We start from the raw sequence: 20,008 nt of genomic DNA, 5'->3' as shown, positions 1-20,008 counted from the left end.
TACACGCTAGCCCTTCCACTTTAACTCATTTACTACGCTCTCCTAGAGAGCTCGTTTGGAGGACTCGTATGTAATTTCAAGTTTGGGGTTAGAGAAATGTAAACATATCCCCGAAATGTCTACCCGTTGGAAATTTCGAGAATAGCAAAAAGGACACGCGCTTATTTAAGTTGCCATAAAACCCCCATGCTGGACTGATATTTTCACTCCCTCTTACACTGGTACCGGCTACAACGCGTCACGCCGGGGTGGGGGAGCCCGTACATGGAGGATACTGCATCCGACGTGAAAATATCAGCATTGTCACGATTCCCGGTCTACATACTTCCGCCGGAATTGAGCCGCTATGAGCCCGATTTGACCGCTGTGTCGCGTCCGGAACCGCAAATTCCTGAGTCAAGGAAGTCACCATCCGCCAAAACCAGGGTTTTCATTGATCTTTCCGGCGGGGCCCGTTATGTCTCACCAATAAGAAGAGGCGTTTTTTGTTTTGGTGCCTGGGACGAGATACGCGGATCCGGTGATCTCCGGGCGAGTGCGGTCCGTTACGACTGCGGTAGCAGATAAGGGAACCGAAAGGAGAAGATGGCGGGGTGAATGCCTCCTCCCCAAATTTAAGCGCTCTCATTTCATCCTTCCCACGAGCGTTTCATTTCGTTCCAATTACCAGCCTGCTCTCTCCTCCTCCGTCTCCTTCTTCGTCGACGAATCGCAACTGACTCGTTGCGATGGAGGTTTGGCGGTGGTGTGGAGGCCCGCCGCCGTTGTTTGAGGCTGATCTTGATCGAGTCTGAGTCGATCGCTCTTCATCCACCAAAGCGACCGGTGAGAGCTCAACGAATCTCTCTGCTTTTTGAGGCTTATTCTTGTGATCTTTATAGTCAATGGCGTCGGCTTCGGTGCATATAGTAGCGTTTGTGTGACCACAAATCTGGACTTGGTTTGGAAGGCTTTCGAGAACTTGCTAGTTTTGGCTGCTATTTTCTAATCGGAAATTAGTATTCTTCTGATCCAAGAATTCGCTGTTTCCATTCTGATCTTAATCTTTCCAACTCTGCTATTCAGATTATCTCTTCGATTCCAGTTTTCTATACGGTAAGGTTGTGGTCGGTCTGCTTATAATCCCGTCACAGGGCGGTCCCCGTCCGGCTGAAGCATGTGCGGTGGCCCGGAGCGGGTTGGGCCTTCGTCGCCGTCTCCAGCCTCACGAGAAGACAACGGAGTGATGGACTACATCACCGACGACTCGTTCTCCAGCCTCCTCGAGCTCGCGGCGAACAACGACGCTGGTGGGTTCAGGCGATCGCTCGACCGCGACCCTTCCGCGGTCGACAAGGTCTGCCTCTGGTATGGCCGCGAGAAGGGCTCCAATAGGATGGTCCTGGAGCGCCACACCCCGCTGATGGTCGCCGCCACCTATGGAAGTCTGGACGTCCTCGGTCTCCTCCTCTCCTGGCCCTCCGTTTTGGTCAACCGCGCTTCCGGCCGTGACAGAGCCACGGCTTTGCATTGCGCCGCCTCGGGTGGGTCTCCCGACGCTGCTGATGCCGTGAGGTTGCTGCTTTCCGCTGGTGCCGATCCCGACTTGGTGGATGCCAACGGCCGCCGGCCCGCTGATGTGGTCATCGTGCCTCCGAAGCTGCCTGACGTGAGGATTGCTCTGGAAGAACTTCTCGGGAAGAGGTGTGATGGTTCGGGTGGAGATCACAGTCGTGCTGCCCTTCACGTGATTACGGGGCCATCGAACTCGGATTCACAGCCGTTATCTTCCTCCCTCGATTCGGATGGATCGCCGTCGATAACCACAAAAGCCTCGGAGCTTCAGCCGCCTGCAGTGCCGGAGAAGAAAGAGTATCCCGTTGACCCATCGCTTCCCGACATCAAGAATAGCATCTACGCCACCGATGAGTTCAGAATGTACTCGTTCAAAGTCCGGCCATGCTCGCGGGCGTACTCCCATGACTGGACCGAGTGCCCGTTCGTCCACCCCGGCGAGAATGCCCGGCGTCGTGATCCGAGGAAGTACCACTACAGCTGTGTTCCATGCCCCGATTACCGGAAGGGCGCGTGCAGGAGGGGCGACATGTGCGAATATGCGCACGGGGTGTTCGAGTGTTGGCTTCACCCGGCGCAGTACCGCACGAGGCCATGCAAGGACGGGACTAGCTGCTCTCGCCGTGTGTGCTTCTTCGCCCACACCAACGAAGAGCTCCGGCCGCTTCACACGGCCACCGATTCTGCCCTACCGTCGCCACTGTCATCGGCCTCTGCTGCGATGGAGATGGCTGCAGCGCTGAGCCTCATGCCTGGGTCCCCGTCTTCGGTCTCTTCTGTGATGTCTCCTTTTACGCCACCCATGTCCCCGTCCGCCAATGGAATCGGTCATTCTTCGTTCTCATGGGCACATTCCAACATGCCTGCGGTGCATCTTCCCGGGAGCAATCTCCAGTCAAGCAGGCTGCGTGCGTCTCTCAGTGCACGGGACATGCCCGTGGATGAGTTCTCTGCGATACCTGAATGCGATGGTCACCAGCTGCTGAACGAAATGTGCCACTCTCGCCTGAGCTCATCTCTGGGAAGTCCAATGGCTCGAGCAAAGGCATTCACTCTCGATGACTTTTTCTCAGCTGAGCCAACCTCATCTCCAAAGTATAACTCGGATCAGGGGGCTATCTTCTCGCCATCTCACATGACTGCTGCTCTCAATCAATTTCAACGGCAACAGCAGAGCCTGCTGTCACCAATAAACACAGTTTTCTCACCCAAATCCATGGATGGCCAGCAGGTGCCAGGACACTCTGTGTTGCTGCAGGCTTCCCTCAGTGCTTCTTCACCTGTCAGGATGTCTCCAAGAAACATGGAGTCCATCTCTCCAGTGAGCTCTCATCTATCTTTGCTTGCTCAGAGAGAGAAGCAGAAGCTGATGCTGCGAAGCCTGAGCTCTCGTGATGCCGGTTCCGGAACGTCCCCGGTTGTTGGTTCTCCTGTTAACCATTCGTGGTTAAAGTGGGCATCACCTACCTCGTCGCTCGACTGGGAAGTGAACGGCGAAGAGCTTGGCTGTCTCAGGCAACCATCGTCGTTTGAGCTGCAAGCTACTGGTGAGGAGCCCGATCTCTCTTGGGTCCATTATTTGGTGAGAGACTCCCCAACCGAGAACGTGGTCGCTGCTTCAGGAGCTCCCGCTGGGCTTTCCAGCTCGCCGCATGCTAATGGAATTGAAGGTTTGAATCGAGATGGTCAATCTGATGACCTTGATCAAGCTGCGCTCCTTGGATCCTGGCTCGATCAGTTGCAGCTCGATCAAATGGTAATCTAACAACAAGAGTTGGATATTCACTGAACTGCTAGTAGTAGTAGTAGTAGCAGCAGTAGTTAACGACCAAAGTAAATAACATTTTTTTGGTTATTTGGGAAGGTGAACCAGAGGAAAGAAGTTGAAGGGTTAATCATCAGAGATTCATTTGGTTTTTAGAAGTGGATTTGTTATTACTTCAATAGCAGTTCTAAAAGGTCCAAAACATCAAAGAAAGCTCATCTCTACTTCCCACCTTTGACTAGTATTATTATCTAAAAACAAAGTTCATATGTTTATTTGCAATGAAACTCATCTAACTTGTGTTGAATGTTTGTCATGGTATTATCTACTGTATTGGGGGTCAGAAGTGGGGTTGAGTCTGTTGGGGATTTGACTAATAGAAAAGATGCTTGGTGATCAAACCACTGGTGCATATTTATTTTCTCCATCTGATGTAACATTTGGTTGAACCTTTGTTGCTGTCATTATCAAATCCATTATTCTTTTGTATGTTTCTGCTTTCGTGCTTTCTTATGCACTGTCTGAAAGGCTGTCCTTTGTGCATTTATATCATGCTCTGCTGGCTTGTCTCTATAATTGGGATTCCTTATCTTTCTATCATCTTAGAAAAATGCATGCAAAGTCTTAATCAAATATTGAAAACCTTAGTGGTGTACCTTCATTTCCTGCAAGGCCTTGGAGGAGATTACTTAATTGTTGACAGTTTAAACTGCATCAAGTATTGTGCTTGTTGTTGTTGTTGTCTTAGTTGACCTTGGGAAGCTTCTGGGATAGGATTATGAGCATTATTTTATTCAAAGCTGCGGTATGATCCCTTTGAGTTCTGAAAGTTCTTAAACATTACTTATAATGGTTGAATGTCACATATGTCCTAGTGTCAAAGTCGTAATTATAGTCATAATTCCACATTAGGTTTCCTTGTCACAACTTTATTGCCATAGTCGAGATTGAAAGCTTTGCATCGACAAAGTTTCCCTGTGAATCATGGCACCGACGGACGGGTTCAGCTGAGTTCCGAATTGAAAGCTTCTTTTTGCGGGAAGATTCATCATCCCCATCCCCTCTTAAAGGGGATGTGGACATAAAACCAGACTAAGTTGCCAAGGAATGATTCTACCAATGGTTGACGGTTTGGGTGCTAATGGTAGAATAAAGTACCTGGATTGAGACTGTAGGGAATGAGACAACTCATGTACTCAGGATGGCATCCCAAGATTTACTAGTTCTCCTATGCATGAATTTGGAGTTACTTCCACCTGGAATCTGACTTTGTTCCATGACCTTGTGTTCCTGTGCTATGTGAATCTTTGCTATTCCAATATTCCCACTCCCATAAAGATGATGGAATCTATAAGTAACAGATTGGATTCTGTGCTGATAAAAAGTGCCATGGAGAAATAAAATGTTCCATAAAAAAGTGCCAAGGTTTTAGCATACTCCCAACACATACTGAGACAATTGTTCATCTGAAATGTAGAGAGTTTTAAACACCAATGGCACTACTACTATGTAGTTATTAGTTTTATCGGCCCAATCAAGTACCAAGTGTACAGACCAATATTGATACATGATATGATTTATTTATTTATTTATATTATTTCATTCAATGATATTAGATGGTACCGTACCAATCTAATAGATTACAGCAACTGAATGAAGACTGGTATCTTAAAACCTTGGTAGAAGAATTAAACCGAATCTACCAGCATATACATTACACGTTCTACATGAGTTCTAAAACCACATAGCAGGCATGCATAAGTGGAAAAGAGCAACACGAAATGTTTGTAACGTAGACAATATCAATAAAACTTGAAAGTACACTGCAATAAAGCAATCCAAAAATTACCAATTGCTAGCAGTCAGATTGGCATGGAAAGTACTATTAAACACAAATTACATGCATTCGACTGTAATAAGCCTGGAGTTTGTCACAAGTAATAGTATTGACTCTTGCTAGCATTCTCCAAATTCATTAACTGAGATAACTCATCGTAAAAAGAATGAGCGGATCATGTCATTTTGTACCTTAAATACTTTACCCTACAACAAAGCTTGGATGTCAATCTCCAAGAAAGAGCAAGGGTCTGGAATACCAAATTTCTTCAAAACCTGCAAAATATTATACCCACATACATCAATGTTAAGCATACATACTCTGTAGTAACTTCAGGAAAGGAATATCAAACAGAATATAGTCACATGCTTTGTATGCCTGCTATTTGCCAATGCACACGTAGTAGTGATTGCTGGAGCATAATGTACGATAAATGTAGTGTAGCACTATCGATGCATCGAGGGCCGGTATTGTCAGTAATTTCAGTATTATAAATAAGATCAACTACTACAGAAGTTGACAAGCCAATGGAGAGATGGATACAAAAACCATGGAGAGTCCACTTGAATCTAATGACTGTCAGTCCAACATCTATGAAAAATTAGAACAAAATAAAATGTTTCAGGTCGACAAACCATCTTCTCATATTAGTAGTCAATATTCATCTGAAATATCTTTTAAGTGAACTGAAGAAAATATGTGGACACATTACACACACAAGAAGTATATTAGGAGTGTCAATACATAATACACATCAAATACAGTGAGTCATCCATCCTGAAATATCTTGACCACTAAGAAGCTCATAGTTACATAATAAACCACCATTTTTAATTCTGCTGCAAGAATCTGCTCCATCCAGTAAAGAAATGAAATTACTTGGAAGAATTTAAAATTGTCCCTCTATTACCAACAGACAAGTATGTTAATTCTCCCGATCATATATCAGATGTAACAGTCTTGTATTTCATATTCAAATATTCTTTTAGCTTCAGAACATGCATCTACAAAATATAGCCTCTTAATCACTGAAATGTTGCTACAAGAGTTTTTACAGGGTACATCTTGTTTAGAACATCCTAGTGGACACTGACAATCCGTTATATTCACATCAACCAGAGGTAGTGGTTTACTATTAGGAGACGACACCACCAAACATGGTAAAGCTTAATATTCATTTCACTGACACAAGAATACTCCCCCAGCTACCTAGAGCACCCTCCCCATTTACTGGGCTTGGAGAAAGTGATGTTTCATGATCAGAACATTATGCACAATGGGAACATTGTAATGCCATTTACATAATGAGGCAACACAACTGCCATTCACTAATTAAAAATCTTCTCTGTTTACGTCCATGATGTGTTCTCTACTACTTAGTGCTTAATAATTTTGATCTTAGTACAGCTTACTCAAAATGACTTTTAACTCACTTTGCCTCTTTATCTAGAGGATTAGTCCTGCAATCTGCTCAAATGAACAGTTAGAGTAAGACATGGACCTTAGCCACTAAATGGTGCTTAGATTGGGTTCATCAACAAAAAACACATGGCAATAATATTAAACTTAAAAAGCATGTCCTGCTTATAAAAATAAAGCACCATAAGCTGGTGCCAGAAGAGAACCTAAAATTTTGACATATTATGTTATCCAAGGGAAAGTTAACAAGAATAACATCACTATTTGAGTTTTCATAAACTAGAAGGCAAGAAATGAGAGCTTAAGATGATCCTAATAACAATTTCATATCTATGTAAAGGCCAGATGCAGAAGTAAACAAATAATGATTTCCTGATTATCTATAAACTATTTTGTATGCATAAATATATATACACAACCCACACACAAAGAAAAAGATAAATAACACAACGGAAAATTGTAAAAAGAATATAGCGCACTGCAGATATCAGTTTTCTATGTAGGAATTCTGCAAAGTACCTCAGGATGAACAATCCCAAAATTGCCTACTTGTTTTCCATTCAATATGATGCTGCATTGTCTATTTGGAAAATATTCCGGTTCCTTCAGTGAGCAGGTAATCATATAATTAGGAATCTCACAGTGATGGAAAAAAATGAGAATGATAGGGCATAAAGCACATCCTTACATCTGAAGGAATAATATAATTTTCAGAAATTTGCAGATGAGGTGCTCTTACAACTTTCATGATTCTTTCCACCAATCCCAAAATTTCCTGCATAATGAATTTAACATCGTTAGTGTGCATTATAATTCCTTACCAAATCATGCTTGATAAAGATATAGTCACTCAAACAAACAGAGAGCTCATAATATGAAAAGTAAATAAATCATTAAAATTAACAAAATCTGTTACTATATTATATGCAATACAGCTAACATGCAATTTCATCAGAGGTACTTCAATAATGAGAGGCCAACTATATCTTTACATTATAATACAACCTTCTAGCTTCATACAATTTGGTCCTGTAATTAACTGCCTGTATAATTCTTACTTGTGATCTTTTATATGAATATTACCAGGTTTCGATATGCCATCCAGAGAAGGTTAGCAACATCGATACAGCAATATTTTAATTTGGCCTATCAAAAGAATATATGTAGCACACGTGTATTAAAATTGGCAATAGCTTATCTTGGTCCACACTGACATCACTGGTCTTCCATCAAAACCCAAAACTGGAGTTCAGCCTACAGTAGGTTGATATTCAGATAAGCCAATAGATCTTGAATGGAAACAACACATATAACACCGGTTTAGTGCACGTTGCAGGTAGGAAATGATCTGAATGGATTTATAAGGGCTAGATGGGTCTACTACCAATAGTTTGGGTTTAAGTATTCTGAGTCAATGGTTCACGTGCTACAAAGTTAATGTGTCAAGTTACAAGTCAGTTATCCCATCAGGGTCAGGTTTTTTGGCTTTGCTTACAAGTTTGTTATATAGTTTATCAACAAATACTAAAAATATTCCAATATGAGATAACGCTGCCAACATTTTTTCAGAAAACATTCATACACTCTACTTATATTGGATAGAATATGTTGGTTAATTACCATTAAAATGAAAGAAGGAAAAACAAGCGATGAAGAAATAGGGATTTTGTGACCATGGGTTCCGAAAAGTGCTTAGGAGGTCATGCCATAGAGAACAGAAAAAGAAAAAAATATTGTGTAGCTGACAAAAGCTAAAACTTTAAGGGACATTCACATCAAAAGAGAATGTTGTTATGCAGATATCAGAAATCAGACCTTAGGCTTCTATTCGCAATCATAAATAGATTTGAGACCTGCAGATGTGATGCAATTGTTATAAACTAAAGAAAACAAATGTTGATGGATGGGATGAACTTTGATTTAATTCAGCCAATAAATCTGGTGGATTCTAATGAAGCAGGTTACATGTATGTTTCTTGTTCATAATAAATATGAAGTAGAAAAGAGTATTTACATGGTATGCAAAAGGTTACATATGCATGAAAGTGAAGGTCCGTAATTTTGCAAACAGAGGCTTGCATCAGTAACACACCAGCAATACTGTGCAGGACATGAATCAAGCTTTGCTTCGTGTTAAGAACTGGTCACGAAAAAATTAATAGATTACCTTATAAATTCAACTACAACCTGGGCAAACATCAGACCAGCCCATATTAGATTTACTACTATTAGGATAGAACATCTTATCCCATACATCAAAGATTATTTATGCCATAACATATATTTCCAAATAAATTTAATAAATTAAAATTTCACCTTTTTCATTTACAAAAGAAGCAATCATCTTAAGTGGCAAAATCTAATTTAAATACTAAAAGCATTTAAGAAAATAATCTAAAGAACCTAAAAACTTTAATTAATATGCAAGACAAACTTTCATCCATTTACAGAAGGGTTTGACAATGAAATGCTTTTGATTGTATGAGATATACCTCAAAGCCTGAGGAAACGTTGCAATACAATGCTGCAAGTCGACGGTTATTTGCTGCACCAACATCACGTTCACCATCCAAGGTAACAACATCACCAACTTCAAAGATCTAAATCAAAACCAGAGCTTAGGTTCGCAGTCAGAGTACAGCAAATATATATGGTTTGTGATTATAACGGACTCAAAAGATGTACAAGTTCATGCAAGAAAGAGACCAGAGTTATTAGTTACATGCAAAAACACATAACATTCTATCCGCAGATGTTCTCCAAGACTATACTCAGTCAATTACAAAGGATAACTGTTTCCTGTTCAAAATGCGAGAATAATAAAATCATAGATGCAAACATCTGAATTAGCATTTTACCCCCTAATATTGTAAAGAAAAAAAAGACTTGGATAATGGCCAAATTTCTAAGCCTTGACATGATTAGTTACTCACAAAAAAAGAATTAATAAATTGTCCATGGTTACGAGTTCAAGCACAAATCTTAAATAATATTTGTGAAGTCTCGTGGCTAGTAACACAACATGTCGAAAGGAATTTTTCATAAAATTCTAATCCTACAATAGCTATGGGGCACCTTCATCCTTTACAATTAACAGCAACAAATTGGCAAAAATTCATATAGAACACATACAGCAGTCTTTATTTACCAAATATCACAAAAAAAGAAAAGCTTGCTTCTAGTCATATGAGAGGTGTTTCATCATGAAACTGGAAAATAAATATCAGCAAAAAGTTAGTGAACGGGTATTTTAAGAGAAATAGTCAATATGCCAGCGAAGTAATCATAGATGGACATACAACAAACACGAAGTAATCAATTGACTTCAATTTCTATCCTGCCATGTGTCAGATATGTTTGAACCATGGTACTTCTTTCAAATTACAAAATACATAGCATGCGCTAGTTATGTTTAATCCAAATGAAAATTCCATAATTGAGAGTTTGACAAGAAACAATGCTATATCTAAAGGAATTTCTCTATTCAATTAGCCAATATAATCACTAATCCAGTGTCTTGACAATATAAAAACCTAACAAATTCTAACAGCTCAAATTACAAAGAAATAATTGAAATGGAGGGATATTCAACTCAGACAAAGGTGGTCCAGCAAAACATTAGGCCACAGAATTTTTAATAAATTTTCAGTATGTACCTTTATGGGTCTTGGGTGATCTATGTTATGCTTTAAAGTCTTTAGCAAGCATGACATGAGACTTGTTCGAACAACCTGCAATAAATTCCAAACTAGCAATCAGATATATAAGCAAAATATGATACAAAACTATAAAGAAAGTAACTACTTAGGAGCTAATAAAGTAATCTCAGACCACATTGCAAAGGTCATGCATTAAAAGATGAAAAAAGTATAGAAAATAGTACAATATATTGGAGAAAATGAGTGATTTGTCTGCATCACTATTGTGTAAGATATCAATCATGAATAGCATTCACAACTATATGAAACCCAATTGCTCCTGTAGTTAAAAGTCCACAGCGCACACCAAAATAACACAGCTGTTCATTGGTCTGCAGGTTATCATAAATTCAGAGTAGCTATATGCTGCTGCAATTTCACAAGACAATAATACACAGTGATTCCAAGATGTTCCACTTTTTTCTAGAAAAACCTCAAAGTTCATGCACCTTTTCCTATATTTTTCTACCGCTGAAATCATCAATTCTCATCTTTATTCTTATGTACACATTAAAATCAAGGCCTAAGATCAAGAAAAAAAATAAAGAAATAAAAAATGTTGATCTTTAAATTTAATATCTAGATTTAATTAGACATCTTAAGCTAGAATGTGACAGAAAGTCTTAGTTTGCCAATGACAATGAATTATTTTATACTATATAAAATGATATATGGTCCTGTTACCTGGGAGAAAAACCTGCAACTTTTTAGTTTATTCATGAAGTAAAGAAATAAGAAAGTGATATATAGGCTCAGAAAGTCAACTGTGGAATAGCAAATCACATGAACCAGGATAGGCAGGTTACAGGTATCATACACCTGAAAGGCCCCTGGGGCTAAAGCAAAATTCACCAAGACTTTCGACAATCGATTCATTGTTTTAATAACCAATTAAGAGAGAAGAATTAACTTACAGACTTCATCAACATAAGAGAAAACATGACCTCATGTAGAAAAAAGGTAGATTGCTTCAACAATTATAGATGAAAAGAAAAACAAGCTTGGACAAATTATCTGGTGATGAAACAGATATTAAAGGTGGTAGCAAAACTTGGAATTTTATAAATGTAAGAGCAGAGTTCTTCAGACAAAAGGAAATAAAGATGTAAAAGCACATAGGTATCCACGAGACCCTAAGGTTCAAGTGAGCTGCATTGGGTATCAAGGAGTCCATTCAAAGATGCATACAAGAGTAGATAATAATCACATTACGAAATATGACTGGTTGGTCCAAAAAGATAGACAGCGGTAGATTCTAAGGAACATAAGGTTCACATACTATGGACAAATTCTACAAATAAATGCAATTAAAAGCAAAGCATTAGTTACTTAATGTATAAGTTAAACCTCAAAGTCAGCTGAACGAGGATTTGAAATGATAACTGCTTTATCTCCATCATCCTTCCGCCTTAACATTGCAAAATTCTCCTCATGTGAGCACAATATCCAAGTTAGCACTTCCATGTAACCTGCCCTGGCAACCTACAGAAGATGCAAATATGTTTAACATTAATGTTATGAAAGCCAAATCACTTTGCATGGGTGGCTTAGCACAGGAAATGTACTAGAAACAGTAATTTAAATAGTAAGCTTAAATAAAAAATTATTTGCCAAAAAATACAATTATTTTAAGACAAATAATAATGAGAAGAATCAATGGATGACTCAAAGAAGTAAATCCGTATGGAACACCATCTAGAAACTTTAGCAAATTGTCCTAGAGGACCTAGACTACCCAGGTTATGATATTTACAAGTTCAAGACATTGTATTATACACATTGTTTCCATACTCAAAAGCAGAAATTATCAACCAGTATGCAGATGTTTTCTATTACATGAAAGATGTACTACCCCAAAAACATATTGACGTAAAACCTGCTGCTGCATTCATTAATAAGTTATCGATAATTTGATACAGTTAAAACTTAAAAGTACATGACTGGAATGTTGGTAGCTTCATCTTTAGGTAGAAATTCAACTGCAGGATATGTTCCACATACTTGAGCAATTTCTTTAAACCCTAGAAACCTAAAGATCAACACCAATTCCACTGAGTTTATAAAATACACAATAACATTATTAGACTTGTAAAGAATTTCTTTACAAGTATCTGAGGTGATAACATAACCTAGAAGTATGAATGCAACAAATGCCTCAACTAGCTAAAAAAGACAGCAAGAATGATACATAATACTTGTTCAATTTCTATTTAAAAATGTCCAGGTATTACACATATCAAGTTTTAATGTGGTAAGTTACAAATGTTGGCAGGTACACAATATGGCACAGCACTGGCAGCAAAGTGCTTAATTATACCACATGCCACTTATCAAATAGTCAGATGACCAATAATGCATGTAATATAATGATGAAGTGTGCCATCAATGTGCTGTAGCAGCGGCCAGGATGTACCAGAACAACATTCTAGATCTTGTTACAAAGATCCTGAATATCATCTAACGACTCATATATTGGTATAATATCTAACGGATCAGTATGCTACATGGGTACAATACAAAACCATGATAGAAGAAAAGATACAAAATGTGCAAAAGATCAATATTATTCTGGTACTGTTGGTATATCACAGAGCAGCACAAGATTTGATTGGTACATATCGGTTGATGTGCTCGGCATACACCAGTAACTGAATCCATGTACATATATCCATATAATATGCTGTTTCAATTCTAAATCAGCAATTTGCAAGGTATGCTGTCTGTAGTGGTATCAGAATATTTGACCATTGTTAGAAGCAGTTAAAGCACAGAACTAGTTCGTTCACATAATGGTAGCAATAACAGCTATAATCAGTCAGCTAATATAGGTCTTAAACAAACCTTAAACACATATTTAGTTACTTTTAAGTAGTAACAAGATTACAACATGAGTTCTATGCATACCTCAGCTCTGATTTTATCAGAAAAACGGTTCAATGGCTGCCGACTTCCTGTAGTCATGCATTTAGGCTTCGATTTTGGAATGTTGTTGTACCCATAAGCGATAGCAACATCCTTTAAGTACAACAGAAAAAGATTTATAAGTTAAAAAAAAACTAGCAAAATTAACCAAAAAGAAAAAACTTCAATCAAATACTATTAGCAAGTTGATAATAATTACAAGATTAGGTAAAACCCCACCTCCATCACATCACGGGCATGTAGAATATCACTTCGAGTGGGAGGTACAGATACAAAAATTTTACATTCTCCACCAGTCAATGAGGACTTCTCCGCTTGCAATTGCATTTTATTTAATAAGGTTACAACCTGCCACATTTAAGTGTTTAGGATTGTACATCTCCAAAGTTGTATATGAGAATGCTGTTACCAAAAGTAAACATCACATAATTATCGAGTATTATCACATATTTAAGTCTAATTATTTGAGTCATTCTCATAATGGAGAACAGATTTTTCACTGGTTTGCTAATCACAAAACAATAAAGGGACAAAGATGAGTTAAGGCTAATGATGTCGAGTTATAAAGGCACAAGAAAATGAAAGAGCCAGATAACTTGTGTGTCACCTATCTTACATGCCAATTGACAAGCTATAAGTTACTATCGAAATCTACAAAATGCTGTATAGACATCAGACAAAATTTCAGCTACAAGGTTTGTTTATAGTGCACCTTAAAATGAAGGAAAGCTAAATTTCAGGGATCTCAAGTTCATTGATTAGTCTTAAGCATACACGAGTAGCCAAACCAAAAGACAACTTTTTTTTTTCAACAAAAGACAACTGTCAAGCTCAGCAGTACATACGCATACTAGCACACTCCTGTTCCAGCATTATGATCATAAAGAAAAATAAAGCAAATTAAAAATGTTGTAACATAGAAGAAAGGCAAAAATGAATATAGAATACTTAAAATCATGATGATGCTTACATGCCCATCCTCGTGGCAAAAGCACATTGAGAAAATAAAAGAAACACCATAGAAATGCTTGTGCATTTAAATTGGAAACTTTAGCTCATACTCTTGAAATAGTGGATCTAAATGTACAGTAACAAAGACTCTTTCTTGACCAAGAATAAACAATATGCTATAAGACTGACTTAGAGCATAGGAATGATTGTTAAATTGATAGTGGGCAGCTAAAAAGAGCAATTACTAGCTACTATACAAAGACAAAACTGATTTTATGCTGTGCAATTGGTTAAAAAAATTCTCCATAACTCAAGTCCCAACATGGTCTGTAAAGAATTAAGCCAAGAAAAATCTGACAACAGATAAAGATTAACGAATTGCCTTGGATCACCTACATAGCACTTACAGACTGAACAAACAGCTGATCTAATTTTTTAAGTTATAGCAAAAACAATTCAAGAGGGTGTCACATAAATAGTATGGTGACATAACAAAATACCATGATTTTGTTGTCAGACACAAGATAAAAATACTTTCAAGGTGCATTTTAACCATTCTGAAGAAAAGTGAACAAGAAATATATTAACCAAATTATTAAAACAAAAAATGTACAAGAAAAGACTACTGGAAAATGATCAGATCCAACCAAGACCATTAACCACATTAGTAAAGTAGATACCACTATAAACAGCAGATATTAATACCTCCGTAGCATCAAGTGAGATACCAATTGGATCAACAAGGTCAGACAGAGGGACTTCCATTTTCATAATTGAAAGATCGGGGTAGATGTTAGACTTGCCATCAGAGTTTACCACCTCAATTGGTTCGATCTCAAATTTATTTTCACAATATTCAGAAAACATCGTCACCTACAAAAATACAAAAAAGCCATAATCATCAGAATCATTCCAACTTCAAGTTGTAATGCATTAACAAACAAACATTAGCTTTTAAATCATTTTTTACCGCCTACCATTGTGTTCAAAACAATCTTAGCCTTTGTCAAATCAGTGGCTGTACATTCAACGAACACATTTTTTGTCTTTAGGCTGATTGCTGAATGTGCACCATTGATAATTGGTGGCAATGACAGAACAGTTCTGCAGAAAACATAATGCACTAGTAAGAAGCAGGTCAATACTTGTTAAAAAAAAAAGACGGAAACACAAAATCACTACGGTAACCCAGCTAATGATAGCATTGTAGTATTCTACACTAAGGAAGTTAATCAAAAGAGTGTGAGAAAAACAAGGAAAAATACAAAAAGCCATGAGCAGAATTGGTCGCCTGACAAAAAATAACCGAGCAAGTTTATAACCGCTCACCTATAAAAGAAGCATAGTCCCTAGCAAAATGATTGCCTTACCTATTACTGTCATATATCACAGGGTACACAGGAGAATTCTCAATTATGTGCAAGTACTTCTTCAGCTTCAAATCTGACTGCAAAGATGTTTGGAGATATAAGTTATTGGTACTAAAAGCATTTGCATCCAGGGTGTAGCAATTTTTTTATTTAGAGAACAAATCATAAATTGGAAGCCAATTGATACATGGTATGCCAAAATAATAAGAAAAAAATTTCAAAACGAAGATCTGTGTTCCCTTTGAGACATATGACCAAGTGAGAATACAATGATAAACAGAACTTACTTTGTAATATTCTAACAGGTCATCGGCCCTGAAGCTTTTCACCTAAAATAGCCAAGGGGAAAAGAAACAAATAAAGACTGTGTAACTCACAAATCTTGCATAACAAATTATTGCTGGATGCAGATAAAAAATGCTTGTATTACATAAAAAGATGACAGGCACTGTTGCACTATTCAAAATGACAAATTACATTTGACAACATAAAGAGCTTCAGGTATGATTACGAAATTAGAAATGACAAATTGCGTATGGCAGTAAGATGACACCGCAAATATAACTTAAAACTTGTATCCACAAGCATTAGAAACAATTGTCATTATATAGACAAGATAAAATCTTGATCTAGTAAGGGTGACCATTTAAAGTACTTTATACTTGTAATACACTAAAGGACCAAAGAAGCAAAAAGAACTTGGAGAAAAGAAGTGAGGATAGTTTAAGTACACAAATCAATCCTACTGAGGAGAGAAGAATAAAGGAATGGAATTCTTATGCTGACAAGTAAACTAATTGAAACTAGAGTTTATGCCAAGAGAAGAAATATTGCCAAGTCCACGAAAACACTCCAAGCATCCTCTTGGTAGAAAACCTTTAGATTTTAATCTTTCAAAGTCCTACAGTTTGATGCTATTAGTCACAAGATGACAATGAAGATATGGCTTATCAACCAGCTGCATGGTAACTATATTTTAGGGGCGTGTTTTGCTTTATAGACCTGTTGCTCGCTTCCTTGAATATTGTTGTTCTTCTCAAGGAACAAGAAAAACAAAAAATATATGCACGAAACAAATCACATAAATGCAAAAAGCAAGAAATGAGATCTCACGAACCAAGCCTACACAGTGTAACACAAAAAACATGTCTGGAAGTTTCACATTTGTAAGTGCCAATATCAAGTTCCAAGACCGATATAAGGCAATACTGATGCACTCTGGGGAGAGTCAAGAATCTGACGCAAACTCAGCAGTTCTCTGCAGTGAAATGAGCCAATTCACACCAGCAAATACCAATAGCACCCAGTGCCAACCTGGTTATTGAGCACTAGAACATTGTATTCACAAGGCACATGAATATTAAAAGGTTTTTTGTATTAAATCAGAGTACCTAATGATAACTACAATGGCTACTGGCTCTTTAATAATTGACAAATTTAGAAAATGGGAGAAATTGTCATGCTAAGAAAACTTATAATGTATTGCATATTGATCTTGCCAAAATAGCTACAATCAAGCAACAGCTAATACTTCCATCTCTTAGTACCAACGATCATAAATAAATGTGTATGCTACCTGCTTTAGAGGCACAAAATTAATCTCCTGAGGTGGCAAAGCCTGAAAAGATGAAGCAGAAAGAAAATTGTGAGATCATGGAAGTGCCCATACTGAAGAGAAATTTAAATCCATCATGTCATGCAATCTAATAAAATTCTAACTAGATATTTAGCATCGCAAAGCGGCTAATATAAACCACAAGGATATTAACCTGCAACAGTTAGCACATAACTTGTGGAGTCTACTAGCAAGACCTACCAAACCACAATGGAAATTTAATATTTTTACATCTTTACTTAGTTTTGCTCCTAGTCCACTTTCTCTATGATAACCCCACATGCATCCAAACTCATTATCAACAGTATGGCATATTCTCAATGCACAAAATGTTAGTAAGACACTAAAAGATTAAATATGCATATCTATAAACATTTACCTCATATGTAAAAGGACCCTGTATTGTGTCCAAATCATGAGTCCCAATAGCAACTAAGGTCCTTCTCCTGGTATCAGAAAAAGAAAAAACTTTTCACCAGAGAACCAACGCAGATGTCATGTACCAACAGGAACAGCAAGAAAAACAGAAAACGAAGCAAGAAACAAAGATATTACCTACATATATTTTGGTGGAGTTTATCTTGAAGATCAATGAAGCTGTTGTATCTGGCTTCATCAAAGGCTATTCCTCTTAGAATGGCACAAACGACAAACGGTCGGATCAATGAGGTCTATTAAACCAGAGCATCATGTCAATATCCTGTTTTTTTCTTGTGGCCAAATGAATGAGAAAAGGCATTGACATTGAAGCATTTTTATGTGGTACAACAACATGACACATATACTCTAGGAAGCTAGCTTCAGTCACTTAAGTAATTACCTCAGGTTTAACATGCATTCTAAGCATAGACTTAGGTGGGACATCAGAGATTGTATATAGAGGACTTTTTTCACTTCCAATAAAAATTCTGAGAGCTCGAGCAATCCCTTCGAGACAGAGCAAATCATATCTGCATATGTCAAAAAGAAAAAGAAAAAAAAGAGAAGATGGAAACTATATTATATTCAATATTACAAATAAATCATCAATTATCAGAAATAAATTTCAGAAGAAAGCTACATTTATTTCCATCAGAGAAGCATTTATAGTCAAGGACTTTCTATGACATTGGACTCACTTGCAACTCATTTTTATTGAATGCACTGCATCAGGCTATCAGCTAAAGGTTACATACTATATACAGCACGAGCTATAAGCATGACAGTATTAACAAAAAAAACATCTTGAACGCACTTCATATGATGCACCATAATTGTCAACAAAAGGTTCTTCGATAGCACAATAACATGATACCATCTTCACCCCTTGAATGTCAATTAATTCAAGATCTAGTTAAATTATCAACCAGGATATCCAAACAATTCGTGTTTTCCATCTAAAATAGCCAAATTAAGTACAGATACCAATTAATCCACATACCAAAATCAAAAGCCAGACACCACACAGAGCCAGCAGAAAATGAGTCCAACGTTACCTATTGGCGGCGACTTCGATTTTGTATATGACCTCCTCGTCCTCTTCGTCAGCATCATCATCTTCGAGATGCTTCTCCTTCCTAATTATTGCCTTCTCCGTAGTCTTTGCAGGAAGGGAACGGATGTCATTTATAGCAACAAACGATACGAAATGCACAAGGAACCAACTTATACGAGACAAGATCAATACTCGTCGCTCACCACATCGTCGAGCTCGATGCCGAACTCGAAACAGAGGGCTTCGAACTCCTCCTGCGCTGCGATCGCCAGATATGAGAATTAAGCGAGATAGATCAAGAAAGAGGGAAGAGAGAGAGGACGGAACGGAGGAGGAGATTTTACTGTAGGTTTTGCCGAGGGCGGCGAAGAGGCGGTCCCTTCCGACGCTCACCGTCGGCATTGGCGGAGCAGGTGCGGTCGCGTCGGCAGAGGAAGGAATGGGCTCTGCGATGAGGTGCGGGACGGCGGCGGAGGCGCGGAAGAAACCCTTAAGAGCGCAAAGCGGAGATGTCACGTGGGCCGCATGTGCCAGAACGACCTCGACGCCCTTTAGCCAATGCGAGGCTGAAGTGACCAGACTCCAGTTATTGACGGACCCGGTTTTTATCGGATCATTTCCATCTAAAGTCCGATGCCCAGATCCGAAGTTGACGATGCAGATGTGAGAACTGGAGAATCCAACGGTTGAGAGAATTCTCTCAGATTGGTGCGGATGTAAATCGAATTATGACATATATTCGATATATTTATTCATTGACGAAAATTCAATTTAATATGTCAAATTCATTAATATATATTAATATATATTTATAGATGTTTAGATATATAGAAATCACACTTAAATATCTCTCTCTTCCATCATAAATATTATTATTATTATTATTTTTACGTGTGTTAACAATCATCCGAAAACCCACTCCTGGACGAATTTATCATTATTATTGCAAGAATCTAAACAAATATTTGGCTCAAATAGATTACTCAGCACAAACCATGTACAACCAGATACTATATTAACATCAGCAGATGTACTCTAATCACCGCTGCCTCGTGTCCTCTCCGTCTCCTCCCTGCTCTCGACGGCGTCCGCCATCCTCAGCATGGTTTAGTTGGATTGCATCACCCTCTCGCTCGCTTCAGGGTGTACCTCAGCGACGACAGCACGGTGCTGCCGGGGAAGCCTGTCCTCATGAAGTCTGCCACCACCAGCGCCGCGGGCACCAGCACGGGGCTGAGAAAGATGACGGAACCGGCGAGGGTGAGGATGAGGTGACAGAGAGAGGAGAGTCTGCGTCGAGAGAGATGGAGGTCGACGGAGGGCGCTTTTGTTGTGAGACGTGTGGAAGCGAGGATGAGACGTGGTGGAGAGAGCGGGCGAGGTGGACGCCACCGTGGGCTACC

The 20,008-nt window shown here is 38.6% G+C and overlaps 2 protein-coding genes across 4 annotated transcripts; one reads left to right on the top strand and one right to left on the bottom strand.

Annotated features, from left to right (window-relative positions):
- Positions 1-256: 256 nt before the first annotated feature.
- Positions 257-3,808, top strand: LOC135674239 (zinc finger CCCH domain-containing protein 24-like). 3 transcript variants are annotated; one of them, XM_065183904.1, is made up of 2 exons: positions 257-825; positions 1,134-3,808. In XM_065183904.1, the coding sequence occupies exon 2, from the start codon at positions 1,157-1,159 to the stop codon at positions 3,317-3,319; it is 2,163 nt and encodes a 720-aa protein (XP_065039976.1). In that variant the 5' UTR covers positions 257-825; positions 1,134-1,156; the 3' UTR covers positions 3,320-3,808. The 3 variants fall into 3 exon arrangements, with proteins under 3 accessions (XP_065039976.1, XP_065039974.1, XP_065039967.1); XM_065183902.1 differs by having other exon boundaries at positions 258-825; positions 1,085-3,808; XM_065183895.1 differs by having other exon boundaries at positions 258-825; positions 1,066-3,808.
- Positions 3,809-5,101: 1,293 nt separating this feature from the next.
- LOC103990293 (phenylalanine--tRNA ligase beta subunit, cytoplasmic) lies at positions 5,102-19,151 on the bottom strand. Its single transcript, XM_009409378.3, has 19 exons — positions 18,950-19,151; positions 18,809-18,864; positions 18,607-18,710; positions 17,952-18,081; positions 17,687-17,802; positions 17,511-17,577; positions 17,093-17,134; positions 15,804-15,845; positions 15,517-15,593; positions 15,124-15,250; positions 14,852-15,019; positions 13,415-13,543; positions 13,178-13,288; positions 11,621-11,755; positions 10,232-10,306; positions 9,068-9,175; positions 7,264-7,350; positions 7,095-7,178; positions 5,102-5,431 (listed from the first exon to the last, which is right to left on the bottom strand). The coding sequence occupies exons 1-19, from the start codon at positions 19,005-19,007 to the stop codon at positions 5,363-5,365; spliced, it is 1,785 nt and encodes a 594-aa protein (XP_009407653.2). The 5' UTR covers positions 19,008-19,151; the 3' UTR covers positions 5,102-5,362.
- Between the last annotated feature and the right edge of the window lie 857 nt (positions 19,152-20,008).

This window comes from Musa acuminata, chromosome BXJ1-1 (genome assembly GCF_036884655.1).
Source record: "Musa acuminata AAA Group cultivar baxijiao chromosome BXJ1-1, Cavendish_Baxijiao_AAA, whole genome shotgun sequence".
NCBI classification, from domain to species: domain Eukaryota; kingdom Viridiplantae; phylum Streptophyta; class Magnoliopsida; order Zingiberales; family Musaceae; genus Musa; species Musa acuminata.
This window is presented reverse-complemented; position numbering and strand designations above follow the sequence as displayed.

Bases quoted from the DNA above. Each gene is read 5' to 3' on its own strand.
- LOC135674239 (XM_065183904.1), top strand. From the start codon at position 1,157: ATGTGCGGTGGCCCGGAGCGGGTTGGGCCTTCGTCGCCGTCTCCAGCC.
- LOC103990293 (XM_009409378.3), bottom strand. From the start codon at position 19,007: ATGCCGACGGTGAGCGTCGGAAGGGACCGCCTCTTCGCCGCCCTCGGC. The intron at 17,578-17,686 runs GTAATATCTTTG...TTCTGATACCAG, and splicing joins CTCCACCAAAATATATGTAG to GAGAAGGACCTTAGTTGCTA. The intron at 13,544-14,851 runs GTATTAATATCT...TAAATGTGGCAG, and splicing joins TCTCACTTGATGCTACGGAG to GTTGTAACCTTATTAAATAA.